The 25028-nt window shown below is 60.4% G+C and overlaps 1 protein-coding gene across 1 annotated transcript; it reads left to right on the forward strand.

The window, feature by feature from the left end:
* Positions 1-8513: 8513 nt before the first annotated feature.
* On the forward strand, positions 8514-16750 carry PDCD1 (programmed cell death 1). The gene is made up of 5 exons (XM_060015434.1): positions 8514-8589; positions 14772-15131; positions 15489-15650; positions 16276-16310; positions 16500-16750. The coding sequence occupies exons 1-5, from the start codon at positions 8514-8516 to the stop codon at positions 16731-16733; spliced, it is 867 nt and encodes a 288-aa protein (XP_059871417.1). The 3' UTR covers positions 16734-16750.
* Positions 16751-25028: the final 8278 nt, after the last annotated feature.

Consider the following 25028-nt stretch of genomic DNA (forward strand, 5'->3'; position numbering starts at 1 on the left):
CTCTGAAGTCTTAGCTCAGGACCTGAAGGAGCCGGCCCCCAAAGCTGTCTGCGTGCCCCATACCCGCCGCCAGCAATCCCCTCCCTGCAGGGGCACCGGCGCTGGGAGCCCTGGCCGCTCCACCCGAGACGCAGCCTGTTTGGGGGCTTTGCGCCTCCCCTGAGAGGAAGCTCCGCCCCCGCGTCTTGTGCGCATGCGTCTGGCTACTGCGCTGTCTGTGGGCCAGCTTCGCCCCCCACCCCCCCGCCCCGTGTGTCCAGTACTTGGTGAAGGTGCGAGGGCGACATGGCTCGAGGAAAGAGCCAGCCGAGGCTGGAGGGTTGAGCAGAGCCGGGAGGGGCCTGAGCCCGGGGCGGTGGGGGGAGGGCTCAAGCGAGCTCCCAGGGGAGGCGGCACCCAGCGCCCTGTCCACTGGGCAGCGTGGCTCCGCCGAGGAGCTGGCCGGCCCAGTGCCACGGAAGCGGGTTTCTCCGTGGGTCCAAGGCTGTGAATCGGCGGCTCATGTTGACGAGAGGAAAAGCTCTGACCAAGTGAAACAGGGACATGGACTGTCGGGACGGTGCTCAGCAGCCAGCAAGTCCCCCAGCGCCACGGCTGGCGGGAAAGGATGCTCCTCCAGGCCGTTCGGCAGCTCCCAGGCCAGAGCGGGCCTCATCCGGAGCACCCCGCCCGGAATGAGGGTCGTGGACCCTGCCCCTGGGCCTCTGGGCAAGCGGCAGTGCCCACAGCAGCGAGCTGCCTGCTCTGTGTCCCCTGCCGAGGGCTACGGCACCTGCCGGGCAGCCGGCTCCAGGTTTAAGAATCGCTGCATCCACCCCTGCTGGGAGCGGGCCTTGCGGACCTTTCCTGCAGCCTGTTCATGCCCAGACCCACCTAGAAATTCCAAGGCGCAGACTTAGCACAGCCTTCGCCCCCAGTGAATGCTCTGCCCATGGCCTGTTCACCTCCCTGTGGGCCTCCTCCCTATATCCACCTGTCTCGTGACTCTGCCTCTGTACCCTGCATGCTGAGCAGTTTCTTCTCATTTTTCTCCCAGTTCCTTGATTCTCTCCTCGTCTGTGTCCAGACTACAGCTGATCCTGTCAAGTGACTTGTTCATTTCTCAAACTTCCTTTTGGCTCTCTTTCAACTGGATGACATCTTTCTTCCTTGCAGCTAAGTGTGACAATGAGATAGAACAGGAAATTATTGGAATGTGCTTTGGGGAAGGTTCTGTAATATGGGACCAGGTAACCAGGGGAAGTCCAGCTTTTCCCATTCCACTTCCACCTTCTCTGTTCATCAGTGCAGAGGTGATGGCTGGCACTCCTGCAGCCACCTTAGACCATGAGGTGACCTTGCAGATGGAAACCACATGCTGAGACCCTGAATCCTTGAGGGCAGTTGGAGTCACGATACCACTTCAGGGTCGCCTACCTCTGGAGTTCTTCTTCAAGAGAGAAATAAACTTCTAGCAGCCATTTTCTGGGAGTTTTTTGGTTATCACCCAGCCAATCATAGCAATTCTAAGGTCCTGAATTTTGCTGGTCAGTCCAGGGCCATTGTGTGTATGTGGGCACCCATGCTGTCCTGTCACATGCCTGTGCAGGGGGCTGAGGGGATGGCTGTAGCCCTGGCCCAAGGAGCCCCCACCGAGCTCTCCCTCTCTGGTAGCGCCTCCAGGCACAGCGGGCCTGGCTGTGCCTACACCGTGCTGGGTGTGGGCACCCTCGCTCTGCCCAGACTGGACCACAGCCCTGTACACCAGGCCACCCTGCAGGCCTCTCCGCTCCGAGACCACCAACTGTCTCTGACTCTGGGGGAGAGTCTTGGAATCATAACTCACCACCCCCTGCCCTGGAAAATAACCTTTGGGTGATGAGACGGACCCTTTCAAAATGGAAGGAGCCTGTCGCCTCCAACCTTTCTCAGGACCTCCTCAGTCTGGCCCAGAGCCTGATCCAAAGGCCCAGGTGCAGACCCCGGGGAAGTCAGCCTCCACGTACCTCTATCCATCTGCCCATTTATGTGCTCCCCAAACCCACGAGCCAAGCCCCCTGCAAAAACTACTTACAGGGTCAGCTAACAAATTCTTCAGGCATAAATATCCCCTCCTTTTCCTTTTGACCAGAGAAACGATGGGCGAAGCAAAACGCACACACCACTCCGTACGTGATTCCTGGGTTGTGCGGCGTGTCCTGGAACCACGGGTCCGGCTGTGTGACTGTGCAGCCCGTAGATGGGGTGGGAGAAGCCCTTCCTCGGAGCCGGTGCGAGGACGCTGGCACCGCTAAGGACAGGCTCTATGAACAAGGCTCGTAGCCACGCCCTCTGCCTCTACGCTGCCCTCCACCTTCTAACCTATGACAGCCTCCCTGGGGCACTGATGACCCCAGTCCGGGGTGGGGTATGGGTGGAGAACGGTGTCAGGAAACCAGGTACCATTTCTATACGATCACACCCCTGAGGGAGACGCCGAGGCCCCTCTCCCCATGGACACTCTCTGGCCTCCCCCCTCACACTCACTGCCCTGATCGGAGGGCAGGGGCAGCCCTCACACTGGGGGCTTCCAGGTGGAGCATGTGAAAGCAGACCTTCCGCAGCCCAGGTGAGACACGAGGACAGTCTCCTGCAGGAGTGTCTGTCACCCTCTTCGCCTGGCTGGCTCCCCTGAAGCCCCTCACTGCGACCCTGGACGAGGGAACTGCCCCATTTGGACCGGGGGTGGGGAGGGGGAGGGTGGCAGAGGCAGGACCGCACAGCAGGGAGGCCTCAAAGCTGGCAGCCAGGTCAGGGTCAAGGGGTCGCTGGGTCCAGCACGAGGCCAGCCGGCTGATTGGCTTTGCTCTGTCAACAGGGCCCCACCTTGTGTGTCTGGACAGGAGAGGTTGAGACAGACAGGCAGACAGACAGACAAGAAGAGAGACTTGGGCAGAAGCGTGGTGCTCAGCTCGTGCTGGGCTCACCTCAGCCCCCCAGACCTCAGCAGAGGGGGTGCAGCTTCAGGAACATGGGCCACTCCCTGAACCCCAGGCCGTGTGGCCCCCCGGGAGGCCCGAGCCCAAGCATGCCGTCGAGGTGTGTGTCCGGGGCCTGCAGGCAGCAGGAGGGGGTCCTGGCCAGCAGCCGGGACAGCAGCCCCCACCCAGCCGGTTCTGTTCCTAAAGGCGCTTCCCGCCATCCCAAGTTCCAGCATCCAGCCCAGCTGCTGCCGAGCGAGGGGCCGGCACCTCCGCCAGGTCCCGGAAGGAGCCGTGGCATCGGGCAACAGAGGGGACGGACAAGGGACGCAGGCGAGGGGGCACCTTCGGGGTGAGCCGGCACAGGCTGGGCAGAGGGGACCCGGCCCTCCAAGTTGAGGACAGCCTGCCCAGAGGGCAGCAGCTCTTGCATGCCCACGGGGGTGGCTGCACGTCCACCCGGGTCAGTCTGGCACTGGAGCCCGCGGGGCAGCACCTCAGCTGCCTGGGCGACCAGCCAGCAAGAAGCGTGAATGACACCCAGTGGGATAGGCCAGGGAAGTGTTCACACACGTGTACTACACACACATGAACACACACACATACCTATGCACACACAAACACACCACACACATATACACATATACAAATACCAACCCATGTATAAGCACACGCACACACGGGAACAGGTACCGGTGAACACACACCACACACAAAACACATGAACACCTACACAGGCATGAACACACACCATACACATACCTGCACATGAATACACACACACGCCTACAAACCTACACACACACATACACATGAACACATACACCCAAACACACACTTTTGGAAATTTAAAATATAAATTTGCATTTAAACTCCCAACAGCATTCTAGAAAGTTTAGAAATGAGGGGGTAAGAAATCTGGGAACCCACCACCTTAACAAACAAGCCAACTATTATTCTTGTGTACAATAAATGGTGAAAATATTTTGTCCCTATTTTTTAATTTGATTGTTAAATTGGGCAGATAAATTAGGCGCTCTTTTTTAACTTCTGGGAAATGCTTCAGAAACAGGATAGAGCAGAAAGTTTGTATTTGCAATCACTATTAACCATTTCCTGTTCCAACCTCAGACTAGCTGTGAATCCACCGCCCTCCCGGGCTGTGGGGCATCATTTCCACTGTGCTTCTCCCAGTCTGGGTCAGAGGTCACTGACACCACCACCCTCCAGCCCCTCGGAAGCAGTTTCAGGATGATCCTCCCACTTGCTGTGTTTCTCCTGTGAATGGAAACGTCCCTCCGGCTCTGGTGGTGCCTCAGGAGCACGGGAGCCCCCTCTCCCCCACTCTCCCTCCGCTCCTGTCCGGCTGTGCGTGTCACCTCGGCCGGCACACCTGGAAACTCTCGGGCCCCTCTTCTCAAGGTAGAAGGGTGGGTGGCCCGAGTAGGGAAATTTCCCCAGGCTACTAAGAGCTAGACCCTGCGTCCTCAGTGCCCGCTTTGCTGAGAACCTTCTGGGCCGTCGGCTTCCTTCACTGCTGGTTCCTGGGCTTCTGCAGTTGGTCGGGCAGGAAGCAGCCGGCAGCCTGATGGACTGGGTAGAGGTGGGGTGCCCCACAGACACAGAACACACACCCCGCGGCACCTTGCACCCAGCCACCCACGGATCCCAGGACCAAAGCTGCTGCTCACCCAGGCCCTGCACATGGGATCCTCCCAGCGGGACCACCCCAAACTAGATCCACCCAGTGCACCTCAGCGGAGAAGAGCCAAGTGTGCCACCTGCCACGGAGCACATGCGGGCACAGCGACGATCCCAGTGGAGACAAACGCATGCGTGGACCACTGTCCATGGGATCGTGCGGCATGAGAGACCCACCCCGCGGGCCACTGCCGGGCCATCCCACTGTGTGCTTTGTGGAGACAAAAGTATATGCTGGAGGATGGACCGGTGGATGCAGGGTGAGAGCGGAAGGGAGATGGGTGTGGCTCAGAGAGGCACAGGGTGTCCCGTGGTGACGGACCTTGGCATCATCTCAGAGGGCTGGATGCCAGGGCTGTCACATGGCTACATCGTACAGCACTAAACACACACAAGTCAGTGAACTAAAACAAGGCCCTCTGCACTCCTCTGCTGGGCCGTACCCATGGCAGCATCCTGGTTGTAATAGCAGATGGCAGTTGTGCAAAATGTTATCACAGAGAGAGACTCGGCCCCACGTGCAGAGCCAGCTCTGTTATCCTCACAACTGGGATCACACCCGCAATCACCTCAATGACAACGACACACAGCTGTCGTCACTGGAAAGCCCACTGAACTGGGGGTCCCCTGTTGGCTCTGATGAACCCCGTCCAGCGCCTGGTCATGTGAGAGGGTAATAGGTGGGACCAGGGGAACGGAGGCCCTGGCTGGGACCCCGGCTGGAATCTCCCAAACCTGAAGGGGTGAAATAAGGACGCAGGACAGAGAGGACAGGGCCAAACATCAGGGGACACAGAAAGGAGACAGATGGAGCCCTGACCTTCCCTCTTCCCTCCATCCAGGAAGCCTATTCTGTCCCTAATGAAGGATGGTGAGGGAGGGGGACAGGTGGGCACAGTGTGTGGGGTGGGCACGGTGTGTGTGGTGGGCACAGTGTGTGTGGGGGGGGACAGTGTGTGTGTGGGGGACGGTGTGTGTGTGGGGGGAACGGTGTGTGTGTGGTGTGACAGCATGTGTTTGGATGGGGGTGTTTGGGGGAGAGTGAGCTGATAAGCACGGGGGAGCTGACTTTGGGGGGCCAGCACCCCGGAGGCTCTGGGGCTCCTACCCCATCCCTCACTTGCCTGCGTCCCTCCCTGGCTCTGACCCAGTTGCTCTGCTGGTCCTGCCGACCCCAGGCCATGTGCACCCCCTCCCCACCTCCACAGTCTCTGGGCCCCTTTCAGCCTCCTGAGTCTGGGTCCCCCCCGCCAGCCCACAGTCCCAGGGGTGTCAGCGGGGCAGGGGTTAAGAGGCTGGAGGGAGGGGAAAATCAGGAGGGGAGAGGAAGGGAAGGGGGGGAGAGGAAGGGAATGGGGGGAGAGGAAGGGAATGGGGGGAGAGGAAGAGAATGGGGGGAGAGGAAGGGAATGGGGAGAGAGGAAGGGAAGGGGGGAGAAGAAGGGAAGGGGGGAGGAAGGGAAGGGGGGAGAGGAAGAGAATGGGGGGAGAGGAAGGGAAGGAGGGAGAGGAAGGGAAGTGGGGAGAGGAAGGGAAGGGGGGAGGAAGGGAATGGGGAGAGAGGAAGGGAATGGGGGTGAGAGGAAGAGAAGAGGGGAGAGGAAGGGAATGGGGAGAGAGGAAGGGAAGGGGGGAGAAGAAGGGAAGGGGGGAGAGGAAGAGAATGGGGGGAGAGGAAGGGAATGGGGAGGAGAGGAAGGGAAGGGGGGAGAGGAAGAGAATGGGGGGGAGAGGAAGGGAAGGGGGGAGAGGAAGAGAATGGGGGAGAGGAAGGGAAGGGGGAGAAGAAGGGAAGAGGGAGAGGAAAGGAAGGGGGGAGAGGAAGGGAATGGGGAGGAGAGGAAGGGAAGGGGGAGAGGAAGAGAATGGGGGGGGAGAGGAAGGGAAGGGGAGAGGAAGGGAAGGGGGGAGAGGAAGAGAATGGGGGGAGAGGAAGGGAATGGGGAGGAGAGGAAGGGAAGGGGGGAGAGGAAGGGAAGGGGGGAGAGGAAGGGAAGAGGGGAGAGGAAGGGAAGGGGGGAGAGGAAGAGAATGGGGGGAGAGGAAGGGGAGGGGGAGAGGAAAGGAATGGGGGGAGAGGAAGGGAATGGGGAGGAGAGGAAGGGAAGGGGGAGAGGAAGGCAAGGGGGGAGAGGAAGGGAAAGGGGGAGAGGAAGGGAAGCGGGGAGAGGAAAGGAAGGGGGAGAAGGGGGAGGGACAGAGGGTGAGGGAGGGAGGTGGGCGGGTGAGGAAGGACCTGCATCGCCCTTTGTGGACACAGTCTGAGCTCTCGCAGATGGAACTGAGGTGAGGGGTAGTGAGGAGACCCCCCCCCAGGGTCGGACAACACCTCCCAGCTCAGAGCACACCCCCACCCTCCAGCCCAGCCTCGTCCAGCCCTGGTCCTCAGAGGAGAGCTGAGTCCCCCAGAACAGAGCCTCAGGGCCCCCAGTGTGAGTGCCACATGCCTCACGGGGACAGGGTCAGCAGCGAGCAGAGTGCTGGGTGCCTGGAGGCCCTGGGCTGACAGGAGCCCCCCCCCCCAGGGCTGCAGCCCCCCGAGGGGAGGCCAGGGGGGAGGGTTTGCCAGGAGATGCCTGTCGGCATGGGGTGTCACAGGGGTCAGCTGCGGCCACTCTCTCCCATACCAGCCACCTGAGCCATCTGGCCAGCTTGCCCCCGACGCTCGACGCTCTCGGAGCGCACCTGGGCGGCAGGGACCCCTCCCACGCTCCAGGCCTCGCCGTGCTGGGGCCTCAGCAGCTGAGGCTTGGGGAGTGGCCCTCTGTTTGCCGCTGAAGCCTCCTCCGCCAGCGGCGCGCCCGAGACATCGTCTTTGATGCTCTTTTCCCACCGTTTCAGCTTTCTTTAATGTTTTCCCTTCACAGCGAACCCTGAGTGTCTCAGAGCCGGAGCTGAACAGCAGCTGTCGGGCGGTTTCAGTCTCTGTCATCTTAGCCGACGAGACCTACACATTGCGCCACTAATATCAGCAGTTTCATTTTTCCTGTTTTCCATTCATTAGAACAAAACGCTTAGAGCGAAATGCGGTGAATAATCCAATCACTTCACAAATGTTCCGGCTGTGCGGGGGCGCGGGGGGGGGGGGGGAGGCGGGTCACGGACCCCAGGACCTCCCCCAGCCTGAGGCAAGTCAGTCCTGGAAGGTGAGGTCTGCATTACCCGTCAAGCCCCGGCACTGGAGGGGCTCAGGAAGCTGCTGATAGTGGAAAGATCTGGAAACGCGGCCGCCCCCAGCCCCGACGCCCCTCAGCACAGGGCTAGCAGGGTCACCATGGGGGCAGGGAGGGGCCCAGGACCCTGGGTAGGACAAAAGGGAAAGGGTCTTAGGTGGGCCTGGAGGAGAGGCCCCAGACCCTCACTGCCCACTGGGGGCAGCAGTGTGACCACTGCCCACAGCCCGCCGGGTGGCGGGGGCGGGCAGTAGAGGCCTGGTGGTGCCTGTGGTGCTTCAAACACTGTGGCTCCAGGGACCTAAGCCCAGAGAGGGCAGAGGGACGGCTGGGGAAGGGGAGCAGAGAAGACCCTGCACCCCCTCCCAGCGGACCCACAGGCTCCGGAAGAGTCAACAACAAATACAGAGACAAGAATGCCCGGGATGGAGACGCCCCTCCCCCGCAGTGGGAGGAAGGGGGCCAAACCCACCTCCCCCTCCACCTGCCTCCGTCTCTCTGTTTCTCTCTCCCTCTCTCTCACCTCGTCTCTGTGCAGAGCATCTCCCTCCCACCAGCTCCCTGCCCAAGGGCAGGAGGAGGAAGGGGGGGCAGGGGCTTGGGGCGTGGCCCTGCAACCTGACCCGGACACGTTCCTTTCCTTCTGCACTTCTGCAAGCAGTGGAGGAGACAGCATGCCGGGCGGGCTGGCGCTCCGGGCATGGGGACCCCGCGGGCACTGTGGCCACTCGTCTGGGCCGTGCTGCAGCTGGGCTGGCAGCCAGGATGGCTCCTAGGTATGTGGGTCGGGGCTGGGTGGCGGGGGGTCAGGCTGGGCAAAGACCTCCGGTTCTCAGTCTCTGGCGGGGGTGTGGGGGGAACCAGGCCCCTGAAGCCCAGCACGGCCCCTGGCAGGGCGCTGTGTGGCTTTGGGCAGGTGAAGGGCCCTCTCTGGGCTCTGGCTCCTAACCCACTCCCCTCACCTGGTGGTGAGTCCCTTCCTTGCTTGTGAGCAGGCAGGAGTATCCCAGCTCTTCCTGGGAGTCCCGAGGGACGGGCAAGCTCATGGCCCTCTCCGTAGGATGAAAGGGCTGGGCGGCCAGAGCCCCAGACCTCGGCCCCACTTGTGTTTTCCTGGGGGGAAGGGACTGACTGGTTCCATGAGGGCACAGGCTGGGTGGCCTGGAGATGTTTCTCCAATTATGTCAAAAGTGCAACAGTTCCAGTAAAGACCCATCCCATCGTGGGCCTGGGATGAGCCCCACCTGGGCCTCTGGACGAGCTGCCCTGGAGCACAGTGCCCGGGCACATCCGGGAGCGTCCACAGCAGGTTCTGGAGCGGGTCCCGGCCCCAAGCCCCTCAGTACGGGCTGTCCCCTAGGCAGGCCCTGCAGGCCCATGGCCAAAGCGGTGCTCAGGGAGAGGCCCCTCCTGGCTGCCCTGCCCTCAGCCACTGCGCCCGGTGCTGCCCTGATGGGAAGGGTTCCCCAGCCAGACCCAGGGCCTGTCCTCTAGACCTCGCTGGGCTCAGGGGTCAAGGGCCCTAGAAGGGCCAAGCCGAGGTGAGGCTGCCTGATCCCCACTGGCTGCCAGTCTTGGATTCTGTGCCCAGAGGCCCTCAGTTGTCTCTGCCTAGCCGGGCCTGCTCAGCACCTGCTCAGCGCCCAGGTCGCCCTGCTTTTTCCCCACACCTGGCCTCGCTCTCAGGATGGACGGAGGAAACTCACGGCTGCAGTCAGTGGTCCAAGAGCCTGTGGCCAAAAGGTGCCCTGTGCGGAGGCTTGCGGAGCCCAGGCACGGCATGCGGTGGAGACGGGGTGTGGGTGGAGACAGGGTGCGTGTCATCCCGGGAGGAGGAACCAAGGCCCGGGGGTTCGGGAGGCGCTGTGACTTGCCCTCGCCACCCACTCCCCACCAGGGCCCCTTCCCAAAGCAGGGGAAAATCAAAACGTGAAAGGGGCCGGCCTTGAGTTCCAGCTGAAGCCGACACTGGTGAGCTTTGTGCCCTCAGGCAGGTCCCTTAACCTCCCTGAGCTGTGGTTTTCCCACCTGCAGTTTGCTGATAATAATGCCTGCTTTATAGCGTCATGAGAATTCGATCTTATAAGAACTGTCTGGCCCAGCCTATGACACATTTTTTTAAGTCAGATATGTGTTATTTTTTTCAACGTACAAACTTGAAAAATATTTGAAAGATACAGAAAAGTTACCGAAACACAGCAGTGAACACCCTCACCCAGAGTCTTCAATTTGGTAACCCTGGCTTTCTGTGTTAGTTTGCTGGGGCTGCCGTAGCAAACTCCCACACCAGGCGGGCGGCTGGAACCACAGAAGCTTATGGGCCGGCGGTTCTGGAGGCTGGAAGTCGGACCTCGGTGTCACGGGGTCCCTTCCTCCCCAGGCTGCGAGTAAGACGTGGTTCCAGGCCTCTCCCAGCTGCAGGCGGTGGTGACGATGCTTGGTGTCCCTCGGCCTGTGGACACGTCACCCCAGCTCTGCTCTGTGTCACACGGCGTCCTCCCGTGTGTGGAGCTGTCCACGCATCCCCTTTTCCCCAGTAAGGACACGGTCGTGTCGGGTTAGGGGCCGCCAACCCCACACCTCATCTCAACGGATCACATCAGCAAAGACCCTGTTCCCAATAAGGTCACATTCCAGGGTGCTGCTGAACGCGGGTATTTGGGGGCCGGCGCAGCCCACAGCCCTCTCCATCCGTGCACTGCTGGTCACCTGAGCGTTAGTCACAGACTCTCCTAACGCCCGGGATGGTGGCTGACGCAGTCCCATAGATCAGATGCCCTTGCGTCCCGAGCCTGCCGTCTGGCTGGGCTCTTTCCCTGACGGAGCCGAGTCCAGACCCTCAGCTTCAGCCGGACGCCACTGTCCTCAGCCTCCTCTGACCTACAGCAGGCATTTTTGTTTGTTTGTTTGTTTTTAATCGAATCTCAATTTTATTTTAGATATGGAAATCCTTAGAATTAGGAGTTTTTGAGGTGTAATCGGCATAGCATTATATTAGTTTCAGGCATACAGTGTATTTGTATTTGTATATATTCCAAAATGATCACCTCAGTAGGCCCAGCTAATATCATCACCATATACAGTTACCAGATTTTTTTCTTGTGAAAAGAACTATCGAGATCCACTTTCCTAGCTACTTTCAAATACGCAACACAGAATTATTAACTCTAGTCACCATGCCGCACATCACACCCCAAGGACTTATTTATTTTATGCCTGGAAGTTTGTACCTTTTGACCACCTTCACCCATTTCCCCAGCCCCTACCTCTGGAAACTGCCGATCTGTTCTCTATATCCATGAGCTCAGTTTTTGTCTCGTTTTGTTTTTTTGGGTTTTTTTTAGATTCCACATATAAGTGAAATCATACAGTATTTGTCTTTCTCTGCCTGACTTACTTCAGGCAGAGAAAGACAAATATTCTCTAGGTCCATCCAAGCTGTCTCAAGTGGCAAGATTTCATTCTCTTTTATGGCTGAGTAGTATTCCATTGTATATATACCACATCTTCTTTATCCATTCCTCTGTCGATGGGCACTGAGGTCGCTTCTGTATCTCGGCAATTGTAAATAGTGCTGCAAGTGAACATTGGGGTGTATATATCTTTTAAATTAATGTTTTCATTTTCTTCAGACAATACTAAGAAGTGAAATTGCTGGATCACGTGGTAGTTCTGTGTTTAGTTTTTAAGGAACCTCCGTACTGTTCCAACAGCATCTGTACCAGTTTCCATCCCCTTTTCTCCATGTCTTCTTCACCACTTGTTATCTCTAGACTTCTTTTTTTTTTTTTTATCTCTAGACTTCTTGACGAGGCCATTCCGACGGGCGTGAGGTGATACCTCATTGTGGTTTTTACTTGCATTTCCCTGATGATCAGTGACGTTGAGCATCTCTCTTTTCATGTGTCTGTTGGCCATCAGCATGTCTTCTTTGGAAAAATGTCTCTTCAGGTCCTCTGCCCACTTTTTAATCAGATTGTTTGTTTTTTTGCTATTAAGTTGTAAGAGTTTTTTATATACTTTGGATATCAACCCCTTATCAGATATATGATTTGCAAGTATTTTCTCCCATTCACTATGCGGCCTTTTCATTTTTTGATGGTGTCCTTTGCTGTGCAGAAGCTTTTTAGCTTGACGTAGCCCCACCTGTCTGTTTCTGCTTTTGTTGCCGCTGCTGGCATTCCTGAAGGAGCCAGGCCAGGTGTGCAAGCACCTGCCACCTGGGAGGTCACAGACATGATGGTCCTTCTTGGGGCACCCATCGGAGACCCGTCATACGGGGTCGCTCCCTCTGGGTCCACTGCAAAGCACGGTGGGGGGGGGGGGAAGGTGCTCTTCTCCCTTCGGGATGAATCAGAGACCTGAGGTAGGGACCCAGCAGTCCGCTGGGCAATGCTTTCAGCACCCACTGGTGGATGTTGCCTAAATCAGGTGTTAGATGGTAGCTGTGAAATGTGGTCTCTAAGGCCGCCCTGAGCCCGTGCCAGGCCTCCCTCCACGGGAGCCGGGCCGGTGCCACCTTGGTGCTCACAGTGTGCCCCACACCCAGGCACCCCCCAGGGTCTCTCCCTCCTGACCCTGCTGAGGCTCAGCGGCTCTCTCCTCAACCCAATCCTCAAACAGAAAAACAAGCCTGGAGACCCCTCACTGACATTCCATTATTACATAAATAGACAACATTTAAATTTTCAATTACTCAAACAACATAAGAAAAGATGCACAGACATTCATCCTGCAGGGATAAAGGGGACCCCAGGACTCGGGAAGAAGCTCTGTTAGCATCCCAGGCCAAGGCTGATGTAGAGGGGTGGGGGGTCACACAGGAGCCCAGGCCCCATCTGGCTCTCCCGCCTGTTCCCAGCGCCATCTCAGCCCTGAGGTCTCCGGCCCCACACTCCCTCTGCTCTGCTTCCCGTGATGCTTCTGGGCTCTCGTTCCAGGGAACCATCTTTCTCCATCTGGGGGGCCTCTGAGCGCCCCGTGAGGGTCCCCCCTGTGGCCCTGCACGCTGGCCGGGCCGCCGGGAGCCCCTGACAGCCAGGCACCCTGTGCCTTTGGGGAGGCGGGTGCTTCCTGGTCAGTGTTGGGTCCCGAGCGGCCCCGGGTGATGGGCTGTCCCCTCCCACACTACCCCACGGACACTGCCCTTGACCTGTGTCCCAGGCCGGCCCCCCAGCAGCTGCATCCAGCCCCTGCCTCTGCCCACACTGTGAGGGTCCAGGGGGGGCGGGGGGGGGACAGGCATCCAGGTAGGGCTGTGCTGGGGTAGGGGTCTGAGGGGCAGCAGGGAAGCCATGCAGAGAACCAGGCCAGGGACCTACGTAGCCCAGGGTCCCAGCTACTCAGGTCCAGATTCTGTGAGAGCCCCACAGACAGCAAGCAGGTAGACAAGAGACTCAAATGGCCACCAGTTCAGGCTGGCGAATGGGGGTGGTGGTGAGGGCCTGCACTGAAGACGAGCGGGGCCCCCGTCCATGCAGGGCTCGTCAGCAAAGGTCCCCACAGGCGCTCACGGGGGCCCTGATGGAGGGGCCTGTGCAGGAAGGGAGGCTCCCCAGGAGGCTCACTCGAGGCCTTGGCAGGTGGGAAAGGGGGGTTGGCGTGGACACAGGACGGCTGGGAGCACAGTCTGGGGGGCACCACCCAGAACAGCGGCTCCTGGGGTACCTGTGAGTCGCCCTGGGTCTCCGGACCCAGATGCGGGCTCGCTGCGGGTGGGAGCCCTGGGGTGGGGGGCGCCCAAGGGCCTTGTGCAGAGCAGGACTCTCGGATCCGGTGCACCATCACCACCGCGCGACTTTGACCAAATCTGTGTCCAGCAGGTACCGAAGCGGCGGCAGGGCGGTGGCAGGGGAGCAGATGCGGGCCCCGCGGGGCAGTGGGCCTGGCTGAGAGGGGAGGCCTGGCCGCCCTCAGGCCGCCCCGGCCTCCCCGCTGCCCCCGCCCCTCCTTGCCAGTGGGACGGGCCTCCACAGAGATGCGAAGACAACCGCCAGCCCTGCACAGAGCTGCCCCTCCACAGGGGCTGGGGGTGTCCCCCTCCCTGGAGGAGCGGGCAGGGAGCTGAGGGGGGCTGGGTCTTGGGGGGCAGCCTCAGGCCTGCCACTGTGTGCAAATCAGGGGCCACTGCGCAAGCTCCCAGCATGAGCCATCCGCAGGGGGCTAAAGCACCGGGTGTGGGTTTGGCCACATGTGGGTCCCAACCGGGGCCCCTCCCTGCGACCTGGGCCATCACGTCAGCCTGGACTCTGTGTGGGGTGCGGCTGGGCATCTCCTGGGAGGGGCTGCCCCACCCCCAACCCCCCAGCCAGCGAGCTGGGTGTGAGGGCGTGCACACCCGTGCGTGCGCGTGCCAACGTGAGCTGCGTGTGTGTGTCGGCGAGGCGGGCCCCTGCATGTGGCGGGGCATCCCCAGGTGGGGCCTGCAGACAGAGCCCAGGCTCGTCCGCGCTGGCCTCTGGGCACCAGTCCGCAGTCGTGGCACGCCCAGTCAGCAGTGCCCACGGGGGGAGTGGAGGGGGCGCTCCCAGCTCTGAGCTGGTTCTGAGCTGGAGCCTGCCGGGGCTGGGTTCTCCGTGGGACGCCCCCACCAGCCCAGCCCGGCCTCCCAGTTACCCTCCCCCTCCCCCAGCGCAGGGAGCGTGGGGGTCAGGCCTGCGGGGACTGGCAACTGGGACTCAAGGAGGGAGAGGGTGAAGGCCCTTAAACCACCACTGCGGAGGGGGAAAAGCGAGGGCCTGGAGGTCAGAGCCAGATCGCAGCCTGGCCCCAGGTCTCAGTAGAGTCAAAGGACAAAGTCGCACCCCGGAGCGGCCCGGGAGAGGCGAGCACCCGTCCCCAGAAGCACTGCACAACCTTCCCATCGACAGGCCATGGGAGAGTGGGCGGGGAGGGTCTGGTGGGCGGGCTCCATACCCCTTCCGCACACCCGCCCACTGCTCCTCTCTCCACCCCTCAGATGCCCCCAGCAGGCCCTGGAGCCCCCTCACCTTCTCCCCGGCCCGGCTCACTGTGCCCGAGGGGGCGAACGCCACCTTCACCTGCAGCTTCTCCAGCAAGCCCGAGCACTTCGTCCTCAACTGGTACCGCATGAGCCCCAGCAACCAGACAGACAAGCTGGCCGCCTTCCCCGAGGACCGCAGCCAGCCTGGCCGGGACCGGCGCTTCCACGTCACGCCGCTGCCCGGCGGGCGACACTTCCACATGAGCATCATGGCCGCCCAGCGCAATGACAGCGGCGTCTACTTCTGTGGGGCCATCTACCTGCCCCCCAAGACGCAGATCAACGAGAGCCGGCCTGCGGAGCTCACGGTGACAGGTGAGGGCGTCGGCGACCCGAGGGCATGGGTGAGCAGGGCGGGGTCTGGGCAGCCAGCAGGAGCAGCCTCAGCCATGGGGCATCGTGGGCAGGGGTTGCCAGGCTCCATTCCAGGGCTCTGTCCCACACTCAGGACCACGGCGACCCACGGCCCTGGCTCTGCATGCCTGGAAGCACCCCCAGACCCACTTGTCCTCGAGGAAGAGGCCGGCGGCAGGCGCCTCTCAGGATGAGCTCGTGCTCGGAAGCTGTGCCGGGGTGCAGGCCGGGGCGAGACTGGTCAGCGCAGGTCTAGGACTCGCAGAGGGCAGGGCCCTGGGTCCCCCGGCTCTGACTCCTGTCCTGTTGCCCCTGCAGAGGGAGTCCTGGAGCTGCCCACAGAGCGCCCCAGCCCCCCACCCAGGACCGAAGGCCAGTTACAGGGCCTAGTCGCCCGTGTCACAAGCGTCCTGCTGGGAGCTCTGCTGCTGGTGCTGCTGACCTGGGTCCTGGCAGCCGTCTTCCTCTGGGCCACTCGGGGTAAGGCCGCGCCAGTCCCCACAGGCGCAGCCCACAGTCTCCCTCCCTTCACCCCTCCCCTGCTCCTACCCCCTCCATGTCCCCCCACAGGGAGGGGCCAGACTGGGCTTCCCAGGGTCTGTGGTCCCCTCACAACCCCTGTGCCTGCTCTCAGGAGGGGTGTGAGGGAGGGGAGTGGGGAGGGCAGCCCCCCCCCGCAAGGCTGAGTCACCTCAGGCTGCACCTTAGGCTGCAGGACACTGAGAGCTCTTCTAACCGCTGGGCGCCCAAGGTGAAAGCCGCAGCCACCGCAGGCCTGGAGACCGCTGAGGACACCCCACCCCTTGAGTGGGGTAGGGGTGCAGCCCAGCTGAGAGCAAAGCCCCTGTGGGAGGCCATCTCTCCAGGGAATCGCTCTTTCCGCCTTTAAATATTTTGAGACCGTGCGCGGATCACTGATGACGCGCCCGCTGTGGGTGCTGCGCCAGCCGAGCGGGCGCTGCGCACTGGGCTGGGCCGCACGTGAGGCCTGGAAGCCAGGCGGGCCCTGGGGACCAGACAACCCAGGTCCCTTCCCAGGGACCCCTGAGACCCCCACCACGACAGCAGGGCCTCGGGGCTCCCTGACTCGTGTGCTTCTCTGCAGAGGGCTGCGCGCGCAGGAGCGAAGACCAGCCTCCGGTGAGCGTCCTTCCCTTGGCGGTGCCGTTGCCGCGGCCGCACCTCCCAGGGCGGGGGGGGGGGGGGGGGGGGGGGGGGGCGGCCTCAGAGCAGCCACGCCCCTCGCGCGCCACCGCTGCGTGTCCGAGGTTGGGTGGCCAGCCCTGCCCTGCTGTGCGCGCGCGACCCGTCCCTTCTTCTCTCCCCAAGAAGGAGGGCTCCTCCACCGGGCCTGCGTGCACCGTGGACTACGGGGAGCTAGACTTCCAGTGGCGAGAGAAGACCCCGGAGCCCCCGGCCCCCTGTGTCCCGGAGCAGACGGAGTACGCCACCATCGTCTTCCCGGGCAGGCCGGGCTCCCCAAGCCGCAGGGCTTCCGCAGACAGCCCGCAGGGGCCCCGGCCACTGAGGACTGAGGACGGACACTGCTCCTGGCCCCTCTGACCGGCTTCCTCGGCTGGCCCGAGTCCTTCAGACCCTCCGCCAAGAGCCAGGGGGGCACCTTCCCTGGAAGAGCACAGAGTGGTAGGGCAGCCCAGGAGGTGAGCCTGTCCAAGGGTGACCACGCCCACCCCTGCCAGCACCTGCCAGCCCTGCCCGGCTCCGTGGGCGGGGGAAGGAGCCTCACCCCGGACTCCAGACCCAGTCTCAGGCTGAGCTGGCCAGAGCCTCCCTCCTACACACGCCAGCTGCCTCCCAGGAGGGCCTGGTGCCTGGACATAGGGGCCCGCGGGTCCTGGTTGGAGACTCCGCCTTGGAGCAGGCCTGGTAGGTCCAGCACGGATCCCTCGTGGGGCGCACGGGGAAATGCACAAGGTCAGGGCTCCCCTGGGGCCTCGTGTTCCCCCAGGCCTGGAAGAGAGCTCCTGGCGGCGGTGGGGCCCCTCCACCCTCACGCGTGCCCAGGCCCGTCATGCAGCCCAGGAAACAGGCAATGAAGGGAGCTGGCGGAGCTGGAGTCACGCCGCCGAGGCCATCCTGGGGGCCCTGGTGTCCCCCGTGTATCCCCACTTCTCCTTGGCGCCCATTCACAGTGCTACTTAAAGGGGCCTCCGCTGGGCCCCCTCCAGGGCACTGGGGCAGGTGCGGGGCCCCCTCGGCAGGGACCCCTCCGACGGAGCCGCCACTCCCTGTGGCCTGCACACAACGTCCGGGGCAGCTGGGTGTGGGGGACTCTGAGGCACGTGTCCCTTCTAGGGGTTCACGCACACTTCCTTGCTCTGTTACACTGTAATTAAAGAGTGATGAAAGCTCTAAGAAAGGCGCCGAGGGATTCCCTGGTGGCGCAGTGGCTGAGAGTCCGCCTGCCAATGCAGGGGACACAAGTTCGTGCCCCCAGTCCGGGAAGATCCCACATGCCGCGGAGCGGCTGGGCCCGTGAGCCATGGCCGCTGAGCCTGCGCGTCCGGAGCCTGTGCTTCGCGGCGGGAGAGGCCACAACAGCGAGAGGCCCACGTACCGCAAAAAAAAAAAAAAAAAAATGGCGCCGAGTTTTCCTGCTCACTCATTGGACACCGGCCTGAAGAAGTAGGATGCGCCAGCCTGCCCGGCCTGGCCCTCACTATCCCAGAAACACACTGGCCCTTCAAGGCCCCTCCTCTCCGTCCCCACCACACTCACGCCCACAGCCTGAAACCCCTCCGTCTTCAGGGGGCCACCGGGCACCGCCCCCCAGAAGCCCTCTCCAGGCTCCACGTCCCTGGGTCCCGTAACCCCCTGCCCCCGAACCTGGCACAGGACGTCCCCAACTGAGCAGCTGTGCCTGAACGTCCTGCCCCAGCCCCACGTGTCCCCACACCAGGCCGGCGGGGGGATGGAGTGGGCAGGCGAGCGAGTGGGCTGCCGCAGGCTATGAGTGAGCAGGTGCCAGGCTGCTGGGGGGCTGGCATCTGTGGGGAAACCCAGTCCCTTCCCCTCTACAAACTGGATGATGGGTCAGTCCCCCAGGGAGGGGATGCGCTGCCACCACACAGGTCATCGGCTCTTGTCCCTGACTACCGTGACAGACACCCCCAACCTTGCCCCCCCGCCCCCGCAGTGAGCCTCGTCCAAACCCGCAGGTGCCGGGAGCACAGCAGCCCCCACCAGCTCCTCAGCCCTCGAGCTCACACCCTGTGCCTGCCATCCTGGAGACTGACCCAGGCAGAGGGAGAGTCACCGGGTCTGGGACACTGGAGGGAACACTGCTGGTGAATTTTGCAGACGACGCGGGCTTTTGTGCCTGGAAAACCCAGGAGGCTCTGTGGGGAAACTGCTATGGCAACAGGAAAATCTAGTCCAGGAGCAGCTGTAAGATTAACATCCCGAAATAAATGGCTTCCGTACATCCAACGGTAACCACTTAGAAGAAAAAGTGATAGCGAATATTCCGCCTATGACAGCAACAGAAAAGATTGTGTTCAAGGCGTAGATTCGGTGAGAAAAGCACGAACCCGCAGGAGAGCAGAGGACCGGCGTGGCCTGGTGATCTGGGGAGGATGCCTCGACGCCATCGAGACGTCAGTTCTTCCTAATTATACAAATTTAATACGATCCCTGTGAAAACCACATTTCTGCAACCGTAAAGTTCATCTGGAAAAATAAACAGGCAAGTAACAGCCAAGAAAACCAGGAAAGGAAAGTGAAAGAAGAGCAGCTTTATCAGATCTAATACTGATGATCATTAAAACAGTGGCGTTAGCACATGAAAAGGCAGGAAGAGAGCCAATGAGTGGGGAACCATAGACTTCCTAGGTGGTGCTGGGACAGCACAGCTATTTGGAAAGTATAGTATAGTAAGGTAGATGCATCCCTCCTACCCTGTGCTTGCATCAATCCCAACCCTATGAGACACAGGAGAAAAACCTACCAGACCTTCACAGGGATGCCGGCTCACCCTAGGTGCCATGGAAGAGAAGATGGGGAAATTCAGCTGTGTAAATTGGGGAAAACCCTGTAGCACATCAAAAACATCATCACGAGCAGACTGGGGAAGGAATTTGCAATATCACGCAGAAGGGTAACGCTCCAATTATAGAAAGGTCTAAAGTCGGGGAGACAGCAAGGGCAGAGTTGCAATGGAAAAGCGAGCCAGAGAAATGACGGACTGTTCACGCACATGCCTCCCACATGTTATGTGCACACATATCCCTTAAACAGGGAAAGGATGCTTATTTTCACTCAAAATAAGGAAACTGCAGATCACAGCCACACCTATTCACCAGCCAACTCGGAAAGCTTGACTACACCCTGGGCGAGGATGCTGGGAAGCCGCTGCTTAGCACTTAGTGGAGCATTTGCCCTTCACTCCTGAGCCCCACCTGTGCAACACCTCCCGGGGGTACCAGCAGAAACGGGAAGCACGCGGGGTTCACTGTGCTGGACCTGATGGCTGAAGGTAGGGAGGCCCCGGGGTGGCAGGAGAAGGGGCCCCGCCCGGACTCTGGGTGAACTGGCTCCTGGGCGGCCGCCAGCCCTCAGGTGTGTGCAGGAGGGATGGAGACACTCAGCCCCGGAGCACGGAACCAGGTTGGGGTCCGGTCAAGAGACAAGTGGGCAATCTGAGCATCAAAACTGCCAAAATTAACATGAAAAATCTAATTGATTCACACACTCTGAGCAAGTTTAAAAGACCACGAGCTCATACTGATACTGGAAAAATTTTTTTAAGATGAAAGATCAGGGAGGGAAGGAAGTGGCCTCGGGTGTGCTGGCAGCGCCGGCCGCCCTGGCAGCCGCGCTCAGATAAGAAGTGAGACCGAGAGCGACACTCAGCACTTTGCATCCGCCTTCCCGTAAGGCGGCCCCTGCCACCTGCCGCCTGTCGCCTCTCACTTTTTCCGTTCCCCTGCTCTGCCCCAGCCGCGTGTGTCACCGGCCTGGGGGGGCATCGCGCCCACCCCCCGCCCACACCCGTTCCAGCGGGTCAGTCTCTGCATCAGCGTCTGAGCATCTCACGGAGCCACAGCGTCGGGGAAGGGGGAGAGGGGGAGGGCGGGTCTCAGGGCTCCCTGCTCCCAGCCTGAGACCCCGGCAGCCCACCAGGTTCCAGGTGCTCCCTAGCCGAGCCCCACCTGGCAGCCCCTCTGCCCAGCAGAACACCCCCTCGGGCCACCTGTGCCCTCCCGGTCCCTGGCTGCTGTGCGGGGAAGTGGGGGTGGCCAGACACCTCACCATAGGAGTCCGAGGTCCCACAAGGCCTGCGGGAAGGGAGGGGGGCGCTGTGGCCAAGGCCAAGGCCAAGGCCTCCTGGCAGCAGAGCTCAGGTCTCAAAGTGAGCCCAGCCTTGGGAACAGGGAAGCGGGCCTGCTGTGCGGCGCCTGGGCTCTCAGCCCTTGTGGGTTGGTGGTCTGATGTGGACGGATGTCCCTATGGTCTGAGTGAGGTTCCTGAGTGTTTGGAGACTTCAGAATGTGGGGACCCCCCTGTGAGTGACCAAGGCGGTGCAGGGGACCCTTCCCGGGGGTCCTGTACCTCGACCCGGTTGGGCTGCCCCATCCGCTGGGGGGTGGCCTGTGTTCCTGGCTCCTGAGCCCACGACTTGGGTGGGCAGGGGTGGCGGGGGCTCCCCACAGCCCTTGCCTCCCGCGGTTTGTGGTGCCATGGGCTTGCCGCAGGTCAGGGCCGCCTCTGAGAGACACTTTAGGGGAAAGGTGTGTCACCTCCCCATAGCCCTGCTTCTCGGGCCCCGTTATCTGAGCATCACAAGGCGCTCGGCTGCTGGGCCCTCGGGCGGGAAGAGGCTCCTGGCCAAGGCACCCACACGTCCAGGCAGATGGCGCCCAGCCTCACATCCGCCCCGAGGGGCGCCGGCCCCCGGTGGCCTGCCCAGTGGGCACAGAGCCACATCTAAGAGCCCCCCAGCCGTTTTGACTTCTCCCAGCCAGGGGTCCCAGTGGGGGTCGTAGCGCCTCTACATTCAGCTCCTGTTGGTCCTTTGGGCAAAATGGGGCTGGCCCAAGGGCATGGCCTGAGGGCGGGGCCTGAGGGCGGGGGGCGGGGCCTCAGGCACGCGTGTACCAGCGTCCCACCGACCCACCGACCCACGGCGGCAAAATCCATGATTGTTTTTTGTTTTTATCTCGGTCTGAATTCCGAAAATATACTATCAAATGCTATTATTCAGCCATTTAAAACATTAACTAATTAATTTAAAAAATTCTGTCCATATACATTCATAGCAGCATTATTCACAGTAGCCACAAGATGGAAGCAACCCGCGTCCATCAACTGATGAAGGATAAACAGAATGTGGTCCGTCCATAGGACAGAATATTATTCAGCCTCAAAAAGGAAGGAAATTCTGAGTCATGCTACACTGCGAATGAACCTTAAGGACATGATGGTCAGTGAAATAAGCCAGACACAAGGGGATGGACACCTATGATTCCCTTATATGAGGTACTTAGGTAGTCAAATCATACAGAAAGTAGAATGGAGGGTGCCAACAGCTGGGGACGAGGGGTTGGGAAGTTAGTGTTCAGTGGGGACAGTGTCAGTTTAGGAAGATGAAAATGGGGCTGGGGTAGAGAATGGTCATTGCCACAGCTGTGGCAAGTCAGAGAGGCTGGAGAGCCGGGCGAGCTGATGCTGCGGCTGGAATCTGAGCTGTCAAGGGCAGAATCCCCTCTTCCTCAGGGAAGCTCAGCCTTTTCTCATAAGGCCTTCAACTGGTTGGAGGAGGCCCCCACGTTATAAAGGATAACGTGCTTTACTCAAAGTCTGCAGATTTAAATGTTAATCTCATCTAAAAATAGCTCTGTGGGCAGCTTCCCTCCTTCCCACCTTCCAAACACTCTTGAGAGACGGCACAGGGTTTGCAGACTAAAGAAGACCACGGCCCCGCCCCACCCCACGTTCATCACGGTTTTATTCTCGGTGCCGCTCTGAGCGCACAGAACCTCTCCCTTCTTCCCTGTTACAGACACTGCCCGGGAAGGACCCCGGCCACCAGCCCCCCCACGCCCCTCCCCTGTGGGTCCACACCAGGACAGATGCAAGCACAAGCTCACGGTCACCTGGGGAGGGCAGGACGGGCCGCCGTGCACCCATCAAACTGGAAAAACGAAAAAGGCAAACAGCGTGCAAGAAAACAGCCTTCTCACTTGTATGGATAGCTTGTGAATTACTACTCCTTTTAAGAAAACAGTCTGCTGTTATCGACTAGAATAAAACACTGCAGAGAGTCTTGCTCAGTCACCCCACAGTTGAGAATCCATACCGCAGAAATCGGTCTTGGTTTGTAAAGACAGATGTTAAAAGATGTGCACTGCAGCTTTGGTTGCAGTGCAATAATAATAATAATAATAGAAGCCATCGGAATGTCCCCAGCAAGGAAATGTTGGCTGGCCCATGTACACCGATGCTCTAGAACACATCATGCCGTTACTAAGAAAGCATGAGCTAGGATGTGAGTCTTGAAAGACATCTGTGTTGCTGTCTGGACTCCGCAGGAAATGGACCCCAGGATGGAGGTTTGCAGCTGGGGGCATTGGGGTGAGGGAAGTGGCCGTGAGCCACACCAGACCACAGCGACGAGCCTCGCCCGCAGGGCACGCGGCCCGGCCAAGCACTGCTGCACTCGGGCGGTCAGCGGCAGGACCACAGTCATGCGACTATTTCACCCTGGTGCAAAGGGAAACACGTCCATGTGTGTTCCCATTTATTTCCTCTTGTATGAACCGTGGGAGGGGAGCAGGCTGCTGTCACCTTTAGGGGCAGAATGGGGTGGGCCGAGACTCTGGGTTGACTAATTAAAACAAGCACTTGTGGCCACTGAAATTGTTTTAATGACACACAGCGGAAAACATTCAAAAGACTCAATGTGGGAGCCACCAAATGGACTGCAAGTTGGTCTCTACCCCGAACTGTGGGATCAGCACAGGCCGCTGAGCCTCAACTTCCACATCTGGGAAATGGACATAATACCTGCTTCACAGGGGCTTTGACTTATTAAAGGGAATGGAGTGCACAAAGCATGTGACACACAGGAGACCTTCTGTTAAGTATTTTGTCCTTTCCCCTCTGCGCACACACAGAAACGGAGCACAGTACTGAAGCAGAGAGAGGGACGGAGGAGAGAGACAGCGCGGAGGAGGGAGGGAGGGAGACCCAGAGAGACAGAGACAGAGAGAGATGGGGGAGGGAGGGAGGGAGGAAAAGCCAGATAGACAGACAGAAAAACAGAGACAGAGACAGAGAGACATGGGGGGAGGGAGGGAGGGAGGGAAAGCTAGACAGACAGAGACATAAAGACAGACAGAGACAGACAGAGACAGAGGAGGGAGGCGATGACTGCAGCCAATCAGTCACAGCAAAGACAGAATTAGTGAGCTGGAAGAAAAGTCTAAGAGTGAAGCACAGAGACAGAAAATGATGGAAAACACACGGAAGAGAGTAAGAAGCATCCAGTGAGAACGGTAGCGTTCAGGAACGCGGGTCCCAGAAACCCTGGAACGGGATTAGGCAGCCAGTGTCGCCTGTTGGCGTCTCCCGTGGCCGCTGGAACTAACTTGCTGACAGCAGCACAAACTCATCCCCCTTCAGCTCTGAAACGGTCTCACTGTGCTAAAGTCACGGTGTCCACGGGGCCGGTTCCTTTTGGAGGCCCCGGGGGAGAATCCGCTCGCTGCCTTTTCCAGATTCCAGGGGTCACTGCATCCCTTGGTTCCAGGCCCCTCACCCATCCTCAAGCCCAGCCTCGTAACACCGGCTCTCCCCTCTGACCCTCTGTCCCCCTTCTAAGTGCCAGCCCACCCAGATAACCCAGGACGATCCACCATCACAAGACCCTTAACTTAATCACGGCTGCGAGGTCCCTTTCTCACGAAGATCACACACTCACAGGTTCCGGGGGTTAGGACGCCGACACCTTCGGGAGCCTGTATTCTGTCTACCAGACATCACGTCTGTTTCACATTTCCTTGGAGGTCCTGCCAGTCCAGTAAAACAAGGAAAGGAAACAAAAGGAACAGCATTGGAGAGGATACAACGCAACGGGCAGTCTGCACTAGACTGTTTGCAGTGCAATAATAGTAATAATTATTGTTAGAACCCCCAGCAAGGCCCGACCCGGCCTGGGGAAAGCACCACAGGCGCACGGCAGAGCCTGGGGAAATGCCCAGGGGCTGGTCCATCACGTTGGACCCGAGGAAGGAAGGAGGAGGCTGGGAGAGCCCAGGGCCATCCCAGAGGGCCTGGGGGGTCAGATCAGCCTGTGGGGCAGTGGGAGGAGGGGGCAGAGGAGCGGCTCCTGTGGGTCAGGCTGGGCCGCACCTGAGGACCAGTGGCCCCGGAGGCTGGACAGTGGGGCACTGCTCGAGGTACAGTCACCCAGGACCAGGGAAGCCAGGGCCACAGGCCCCAGCAAGGTTGACCCCTGCAGGCCAGCAGCTGGTTCCAGGCCCGGAGAGCGGGGAGGGCCTTCCCTAGCTCAGCTGCCCCCACAGCAGCAAGCACCAGGTGCCCTGAGCCCTCGGGGACCAGCCAGAGCAGGTGCAGGTGGCGACAGGCCTCGGGGGTGGGTGAGGACGGTTTTAGGAGGGGGCCCGAGCTGCCCTGAGCCCAGGGACTCTCCCCACAGCCTCCCTCCCTGCCTGGGGGTGGGTCACACCTGGGGAAGCCCTAACCCAGAGCCCTCAGCCGCGGCCTAGACCATGAGGAACCAGGATGGGGCCCCGAGGAAGCCACAGTTCTGGGATGGACCCAGTCACCGAAGGCCGGCTCTGATCGCTTCGGAGACCTCACTCCACGGCTGGCCTG

The sequence above is a fragment of the Delphinus delphis genome, chromosome 7 (assembly GCF_949987515.2).
Source record: "Delphinus delphis chromosome 7, mDelDel1.2, whole genome shotgun sequence".
Lineage (NCBI taxonomy): Eukaryota > Metazoa > Chordata > Mammalia > Artiodactyla > Delphinidae > Delphinus > Delphinus delphis.